Here is a 9304-nt window from a genome sequence, read left to right on the forward strand (position 1 = left end):
ATACACACACACAGAGCATGCAGATAAACATACTTAATGAACCATCACATGGATCAGGAGAATGTGATCGATATGCTGTGGCAGTGAATCAGATCTTAGATTTGCATTTAATAAAGGAAACACTGCAGCTGTGAGAAGCTGAATGTGATGCAGGGATAAATTAGACACTAAAGGATTTTTTAAGAGATATGTTCATTTGTTTTCATTAACCTCACATCAAACTCTCCATTTTGTCAGTGTAAATGTTCATGATGCATGCGGTTAGGAAGGAAGTAAAGGAGGAGGTGAGAGAACAAAATAGGATTAATACAAAAAAGGAAAAAGAATTGAGACAGAAATTCAGGAAAGGGGGGGGGACAAAGAAAGTAGGAAACTGAGAAAGAAAAGGAAATTGAATAACTTTACACAGTGCTTCCTTTCAGACCTCCATCCTTCAGGGGTGGAAATCCAACGTAGTCCATCATCTTTAAGGAAGGATAAATTGTTCGAATGTACGGAGGAAACAAAAATAGAGGATCTCAGGTGTCACTCTATTATTATCTTACAATAGCATCATGAAGCATGTAAATGCTTACACTGTATTTCACTGAACCTGTAATAAACATGTCTGAATGTGTGTGCGCATTAATATTTATCCAGCTATCTACTGACATGTTTACATATCCATCATATACAGTTTGTAATGAACGTTATGTCCATGAGAACACAAGCTAATATGTTTTGAGGCGACATCAATTTTACTGAAGCAGAGACAAGGAAATAATCATCTATATGTGTAATGTGGCATGTGGAGCTCTAGTTATGCAGTCAGACTCTAACAACTTTAACAATTTCTCTCTCTCAAGATCCCATTCTCAGATTTCCTCCACAAACAAAAAGGCAGTTCACGGCCACCTCGCCTTGCCTCGCATGATGTCTGGCATCGTTTTGCAGCTAATTTTTAACAAAATCACACAAATCCAAGTCACAGACTTGAAGCGTTATCGAGCAGGAGAAAGCCTTGCAGGTGGCTGGGTGTGAATGTGAATGAAGAAAAAAAAGAAAGCTGAAAAAGACAAGTCAGAGATTCACTTCACATTTTAATAGAATTTATCCCATAGTTTCTGTAATTCATGAACATCTACAAACAGCAGAACGGCAGAACTTGTGATCTGGGGTTGACTTGCCCTTTTTGAGAGGTTACAGAGTTATTGCAAACTGAAGAAGTGAAACCCCGAGAACAGAAAGTTTCCCACAAAAAACCTCCTGTGATCTCGGTGAAGCAGTCGACGGCATCGAGTGAGCAAACAGTGCGTTTGATTACAGACGACAGGAGATGAGAGAAGATGTGGAACGACTGTCTCACATCAGAGACCAAGCCAGTCCTGCTGCCATTTAAATATGGAGGAATGCAACATGGAGGCTTAGAAAATCCCCACTCTGAAGCTGAGAGAGAGACTCCAGAACGGAGACGTGAACATCGACTCGGACGTTTCTGTGTAGGTTTAGGGAACTAGGAACAGTCCACTTCTCCAATAATTGATGAGCCAAATGGATGAATTACATTTAATTAGCATTTCTAGCATTAGGCAACTTACAAGCTTTCAGATTTTTAGACAACTGAGCAACTGAGACTTAAGGGCCTTGTTCAAGGGCCCAGCTTGGTGGACCTGGGTTCAGAACTCACAACCTTTCGATCAGTAGTCCAACACCTTAACCACTAAGCTTTCACATTTTACTAATTTGACCATCCTTCTGTGTCTACACCATAAATATACATATTACAGCCCTAGACAGCTGACAGCTCATGACATCATTCTATCTATCTTGGCTGCCATGTTGGGGCTCCATGTCTGAGCTTCCTTTCTCCAGAATGCTACCTTTAAGTGCTGTGTTGATCAATTAAACGTAACTCTTCATGTTAAATAATATTTTACAAAAGCCACAAGAGTCACTCTTTAACTTGTGCACATAGTGTCTGAAGTTATCAGATCCTCCATGGATGTGATGAAGTGCAGCTCAGAATGGAATACAGCCATATTTGAACATTTTGATGAATGAAATATCATTTATTGTATGTAGAAGCTGAAAAAAATAGTACATTTATTATGTCCTTTATACTTAAGGCTGTCAAAACTCAATGCAAACAAGTCTATGGTGTATTTCTCAGACTATGTTCCCTCAGTAGTGCATACTCCACTTTGTTGCCTGTCTAGGGCTTTATTAATGTAATTTATGGTGCACAGAAAGATCATTATAAACAGATCTGGTCAAGATGGCAGATAAGTGCTTTTTTTTCATGGCTTTATGGCTCAAAGTTTGATTAGCATTAATAAAGTAGCTCCCCTTCAGTTCATTAGTTATAGAAAATGAGATGCTTCTGATTTGTTTCTCCTAACAATAATCTCTTAAACCCAACACAGACTCAATGACATCACTGTTACTGGGTCCAGCAGCAATTTCCTGCCAGATTTAGATGAGAGTGAGGGCAACAGTGAGAGCGAGTTCACTAGATGTAGCACTAGCACCTGATTGGTCATCTCATAAGACACATTTCCTGGTGCTGGTTTTAGAACTAGACCGACTTCTTGTCTAAACAAGCCCAAGAGGCAGTGAGAAAAACGGGAGAGAAAACGGAGAAAAGAGTCTCTCTCAAACAGCTCAGAGTTTGTTAGGGAAATTCCGACATAACACTGCCTTAGTCAGAAACTCTTTGGCTTGCCAGGCTGTCTGTCACCATCTTCTAATGGAGTGTGTGTGTGTGTGTGTGTGTGTGTGTATATGTGTGTGTGAGTGGAACTCAAACACACCATCCGAGTGAGAGACAGACAGAAAGAGGTATAAAAAGATATAGGACATAGTAGGACCTTCCTAATGCATATGACACTATAGGAGTCTATAATGTTTCACTTTATAATGAACAGGGCTTATGGTATGTACACCATGTGTGTGCGTGCGTGCATATGTGTGTGTACATGGGTGTGATAAAAGGCCTCTCAGATTTTTGTAGCACCTTGAGAAAGCCTGATCACAACTTTAACGCTAATCGTATACAGGGTTTTTCCATCTACGCAAGTTTACACAAAAACAGGTAACCTGTGCTGCTATTCTTTTCACCAACATGGTAAGTACTAATGGACCTAGAGATCAGCGTCACGCTGATGATCCGTCACGCCTGAATGGTGTCAGATTTGTCCATGAATTTACTACACTGCCCACCGACGTTTATCTCTGTATTCATAACGGCTTTTAATTCCAGATTCTATGTTAAAAAAAAATATATCAAATGTGTTCAGTGCTACCAAGCTGATGTAACCCATAAGTAATGGAAGTCTATCTCAAGGGGCGCAACAGAAAAAGTTCACCTTATTGCCGGGAGATCACGAATACGAATCGCAGCGATGCCGTGTCTTGGAGACCAAGACAACGAAATTGGCTGTGCTCTCAATCACAGTGACACAAGATCACGTATGCAGAAGAGGGCGGGTTGCGCTTTCCTCAGAGTGGGTCATTAAGCTGCCCTGGGCTGCAGCATGAACAGATATTCTGTTATTTTTGTCATAGAATAAGCACGTGTCAAGATTCACCTTCGCTGGTTGGTAGCTTTCACATGATAGGAAGCGCTAGTCAGAAAACAGTGCTTTAAAATTGACATCGGTTTTAGCATAATGAGGTTGTCTGAAGCTAGCACGTAAAAATTTGGTCAAGTCCTTATCAGAATCAAAATCATATCGAAATATGAGATTGGTGAGTCTCTACCAGAAACGTGAACAACAGCAAAAGAGACAGTGATCGTAATAAAAGTGGACAGAGTGAACAGGAAATCTCATACATAATCAAGTCTACACCTTTTTTTGTTTTTTTGTTTTTTAACGAAGTCTGCTACAAAACAAGCCCAGACACCCGGCACTGAAAATACACCATGACGTATCGATTATAAGCGTTAACAAGAATTCTTAAACACATCACCTCTACACCGACTCTCAGGCAAAAGAGCGGAGCATCTAACGGCGCCGTATTTGCTTTATACAAATAATAAATCTATGTGTCAAAGACGTTTAAATACTTGAGTTAAACCCCGATTTGTCATCCACCCCAAAGCCCACCCCTTCCTACCCCATCCCACAGACACCCTCAACCACCCGTCCCTCCAAACATGGAGAAAAAAATTCTATACAAGAACAGACTGTCCATTTGCACTGTCCAATTCAGGAGCATGTGTGTGTGTTGTGGCTCAACTTAGAAAAATACATCAAACTGGATTGTTAGGATTCAGTATAAAGTGTGTTGCACATTAATCAGTCCAAAAAACATGTCCATTTTTCTCTCCATGAGCGAGAGAATGTACAAGGGATCAGAAAGGATTTAATGCATGAGGGACGGTGGCACAGGACACCCAGAATGCGCATACACACACTTCCTATATACCTGACCATATGCAGTGGTCAGGGTTTTAAGGAAAAAAATAAAAGAAAAAGGAAAAAAAAAAAGAAAAAAAAAGAGAACAGAACAGCAAGAGAGTAAACAGAAACATGCAGTAGGTTCTCTACAGGGTGTGTGGTAGCGCTAATACATGGCCCCCTGTGCCTGGTGGCTGTCCTCTGGAGGGAAGTCCGAGTTGAGCAGAGACTCCATGTAGGCGATGTAGCTCGAGCTGTGTGTGTAGCTCTCGTCTGCGGAAGAGGCGGGCACCGGGGTGGAACTGGGTGCTGACTGGGTGGAGAGGCAGGGGTTTGCACTGGTGCTGGGGGTAACACTGAAGCCTGAGTAAGGAGTGACACCGGGGCACCCCTCGACCATAAGAGGGGTATCAAGGGACTCCATAGCTGCTGCAGAGGGAGGAACGGGCAAGCGCGGGCGCTTTGCAGCCTGAGGCTCGTCGCCCACTTTGTCCTGAGAGTCATCAGTGCTTGCAGTCGCCTGTAGAATACGAGGGAAAAAAAACATGATGGCAAATCAAGACAATTTAGAAATCTGAAATACTCTTAACACAATTACTGACCTCTGAAGTGGAATAACAAGTAAAAATGCAGTAAACAGATTTAAAAAATAATAATAAAACATTCTAACAGTACATTTTTGATATAGTACTTTCAAGTACATTTATGAAAGTCTAATTTCTTTCACAGAAATAGTTTTTTATATATTTATATATATATATATATATATATATATAGTCTGGTGAAACACTTACTTTTGAAGGTATGTGACAAAATATTATGCACTCTGTTGCTTATCATGGAATTGGGTGAAAAACTTACACATAACTCTGTGAAAGGAAGGTCATGTTTTCAGCTTGCTGCTTATTTATCATGTGATTTGTTCCAGTCGGGACTTCAGAGCGCAAGCACCATTTGATACACATTGTTTTAAGTTTGTTGCTTTTGCTAGTTTTTAGGCCTGAAGCTTTGTAATTTCAGCTTTTTGGTCTTTTCAGATCAGCCACAAATGTGTTATTTTGCAGCTAAAAGAAACAACACACAGACACACACTCTCTTCATGAATATTAGCATTAGGACTCAGTGGAGATTAATGAAAGCTTACCAGACGAGACAGCACTCTCTTAGGCAGCTCTTGATGGAGGGAGTGAATCTCACTCTGCTTCAACAACAGCTGGGTCTCATCCTGAAACTCAACCTGAGAGAAACAGAGAGAGAGAGAGAGAGAGAGAGAGAGAGAGAGAGAGAGAGAGAATAAGAAATATAAGATTTTAAAACCGGGGTGCAGAGAGGCAGAATTTATTTTGACTGTTTTATATCAGCTTGTGTGTAAATGTAAAACATTGGACATGGTGATGTATGATGAAGTGTGTGATAGACTGTAATCTTCTTTTAGAATGTATCTGAAGAACAATGGCAAAAAAGTACCTACTGATCCTCTCAGCTCAATCTCACTCCCTCTTTACCCATAATCCTCTGAATTGTGCTACTTTATAACTCTGTTAGACACAAACACACAATCCTGCTGTGCTCACAATCATCACCCCCAAACACACCATAAACCTGTGTACGAGCGCCAGCACACTGCTTCACTCCTCCAGAGAAACAAGCTGAGCTACTGCCTCCACATGATACAGGAATGTACAAATACACCAGAGAGAGAGAGAGAGAGAGAGAGAGAGAGAGAGAGAGAGAGAGAGAGAGAAAGAGAGGCTTACCTGGTAAAATTTGTGCACATGTTCTTTGACGAAGGAGGCATTAAGAACGCGTCCGTCTATCGTGTTTATGACCATCAGCTCACCAAGTTCAGGAGGGCCGTTACGCAAACAGTCATGACTCTGAGTGAAAAAAGAAGGTAATACAAAGAAGATAGAAGAGAGAGACAAAAAAAGAAAAAAAAAGAGAAACAGAAAGACAGAAGAGAGATGGAGAGAGAGAAGGCAGGAGAGAATAAGAGACAGAAGGGAAAGAGGGACAAAAGGGAGGAGAAGAGAAGAACAGACAGGAGAGTGAAGGAGAGACAGAATGGGGCAGTGAAGGAGTGAGAGAAAAATGAAAAGAACAGGAGTGACAGAAGGGAGAAGGAGAGGAAAAAATAGACAAAATAGAGAAGGAAGGTGAGAAAGAGACAAAGGGGGAAAGAAAAGAAAAAGAGAGAGAAGGAAGATGCGAGAGAGAGAGAGAGAAGGAAAGAGAAGGGAGAGGAGAAGGGGGGAGAGAAGAAGAGAGAGAAGGGAAACAAGGAGAAGAGAAGGAGAGAGAGACAAATGAAAAGAAGGAGAAAATGCTGTAAATCCTCTCTAACAGAACGTCTGTATATAAAGGATGTTGTTAAAATGAAACAGCACTGTGTTCAGAATAAGCTCGTGTACACACCAGCACGTTCTCGGGATAGATGTTGTCGCAGTAGGAGCCATCATCGAAGTTGACCTCGTAGTAGGTCTGTGAGCCGATGCCGATGATGGTGCAGCGATAAAACCAGCCATCGCTGCTCCTGCCGATGGCCTGCTGCCCCACAGAGAGGTCACGCGAGGTCACCTTCACCTGCTGCACAGCCACAATACAAAACACTCACATCTCTCACTGTGCAACAAAACCTGATTACTGAGTCACAATTCCATTAACCATATGCACACAAGGCACTGATGACATCACCATGGACAGATGGGGGGTGTGTGTGTGTGTGTGTGGCGCGCGTGTGAATAGAATGAATCAATTTTCCAGCATTATAAAGAAACTGTTCATAAGTCTCTTGCTAACAGTTTACAGGAACTGTTTCAAAGCAATCTTCTTACCTTCACGTTGCTCTGTTTGTGCTTGTGACAGGTGACGGACACGACGTACGGCCAGTCAGCGGGCTTCATCACCACGCCAGCCAGGTGCGCACAGGTTACGTGGAAGGAGGTGGAGCAGTTCTCATACGAACACTGAATACAAGCCCCACAGATCTGCTTCGTGGTCTTATGACAGAATACACATTTCTGTAAGTGGAAATTGGGTAAACGTTAGAAAACAAGAAGGGTTGCCATCTCTATACAAAAACACATCTCTCTCCTAATCATCCTGAATGACATTATTATACAGTTATAGACATATTTCAGTACTAATTATAATGCATTAGAGCTGTGCTGGAAATGGAAAATGATGGCTTGGGTATTTTACTTGTTTACCAAACAAAATGGCTAAACAAGCTGACTTTCCCTTTCATTCAAAAATTATTTAAAAAAAAAAAATAGATAGTAGCATATTCTATAATTTTGACTTTTTCTAAATATTACTCATTACAAAGTAAATGTATTGTGTAAGAACACAATGAGGATAAAACATTATAGCTGCAAAAAAAATCATATTGTGATTAAAAATTATATAAGTCACAATCAAATCTAACATCCTTCATCTTGAAGACCAAAATAATACAAAATATCAATAACAAAAAAAACAAACAAAAAAACACACACCAATCAGGCATAACATTATGACCATTGACAAGTGACGTGAATAAGACTGATTATCTCCTCATCACAGCACCTGTTAGTGGGTGGGATATATTAGGCAGCAAGTGAACTCAAAGTTGATGTGTTAAAAGCAGGAAAAATGGACAAGCGTAAGAATTTGAGCGAGTTTGAGAAGGGCCAAATTGTGATGGCTAGACGACTGGATCAGAGCATTTCCAAAACTGGTGGGGTGTTTACTAGTCTGTAGTGGTCAGTATCTATCAAAAGTATCCTTTAAGTCCTGTAAGTAACCTTTAAGTGGTGCCAGATACCAAAGCACACCTTCAGGGATCTAGTGATGTCCATGCCTCGCCTGGTCAGGGCTGTTTTGGCAGCAGAAGGGGGACCAACACAATATTAGGCAGGTGGTCATAATGTTTTGCCTGATCAGTGTATAAGCTCTATTCTTGGTAGTTTACAATTGCATGATGAAGCTGATTTCAGATCTCCACAACAAAACACTAAACTCAGGATTTGTGTAAGTTTGTAAAGATACAGACACATGCTGCACTGAGAATACCAAATCATCTAAATCTACGGTTCTCAAAGCAAGCTCTGTTAAAGCATAACCTTGTGGGCCGTTAACTTTTATTTAGTTACAGCAGTGGAAAAAACGTTGTGCACCTTCATCAAAGCTACTGCATTTTATTATATTTACAAGTTATTAGCCAATTTGATCTCTCAGCATAACTGAACAGGTTTTATCCAAACCTCAGTGACTAGAACAGCTATAAATATTTAATTTACCATAAACACACTGGGCATCAACACAGTACTGAAATTTATACAGACAGTACAGGGTTTTTTTTTATTAGTTCACAAAACTTAATGTTGCATTTGACTAAACCTCATAACTAAGAAACCTCTGACTAAAAAAAATAAATAAAACAAAGAAAAAACGTCTGAATATGTTAATGGTTGTTGTGTGTTTAATTGTTAGTGTGTTTTTTGCTGCCGTCTTGGTCAGTCACATCGCAATGAGATTTTTTTTTATTATCCTTGTTTAAGTAAAGCTTACATATTTAGCAATTACTTAAGAATACCTACATTTTATGATTCAAAATGTTTCAGCCGACTTTTTTATTTTATCATTTTTATTTGTTTTTTTCCATCCAGGAAATGAGCAGTAGTCTGTTTAAAAGAAAACCTGGAGGCAAAATTCATTTCCATTTTATGGCTTGCTTTATGTGCATAAAATTGATTGTAACATCAACACAGCTTGTGTGTGTGTGTTTATCAGAAACATTTCAGTGTTGAGAGTAATGAAAGATCTAAATAAGCTATCGTGTATATCAGAAAGCTAAGACAGCTGTGAGGAGATGAACATCATGTCCGTCCACACAGGTGTGGTTTCTTTAGCAAAGTGATTCTGTCCTGATATAATCCTCCTTT

The 9304-nt window shown here is 40.2% G+C and overlaps 1 protein-coding gene across 1 annotated transcript in view; it reads right to left on the reverse strand.

Moving 5' to 3' along the window:
* Positions 1 to 1059: 1059 nt before the first annotated feature.
* The window catches only part of kdm4b (lysine (K)-specific demethylase 4B), a 50043-nt gene continuing 41798 nt past the window's right edge, over positions 1060 to 9304 (reverse strand). The window contains exons 18-22 of the mRNA XM_058400849.1: positions 7214 to 7399; positions 6795 to 6965; positions 6137 to 6256; positions 5524 to 5616; positions 1060 to 4899 (exon numbers count right to left, since the gene is read on the reverse strand). Of these exons, the coding sequence (XP_058256832.1) occupies positions 4546 to 4899; positions 5524 to 5616; positions 6137 to 6256; positions 6795 to 6965; positions 7214 to 7399 (924 nt within the window). The 3' untranslated portion in view covers positions 1060 to 4545. The remainder of the gene's footprint in view (positions 4900 to 5523; positions 5617 to 6136; positions 6257 to 6794; positions 6966 to 7213; positions 7400 to 9304) is intronic.

The sequence above is a fragment of the Hemibagrus wyckioides genome, linkage group LG10 (assembly GCF_019097595.1).
Source record: "Hemibagrus wyckioides isolate EC202008001 linkage group LG10, SWU_Hwy_1.0, whole genome shotgun sequence".
Lineage (NCBI taxonomy): Eukaryota > Metazoa > Chordata > Actinopteri > Siluriformes > Bagridae > Hemibagrus > Hemibagrus wyckioides.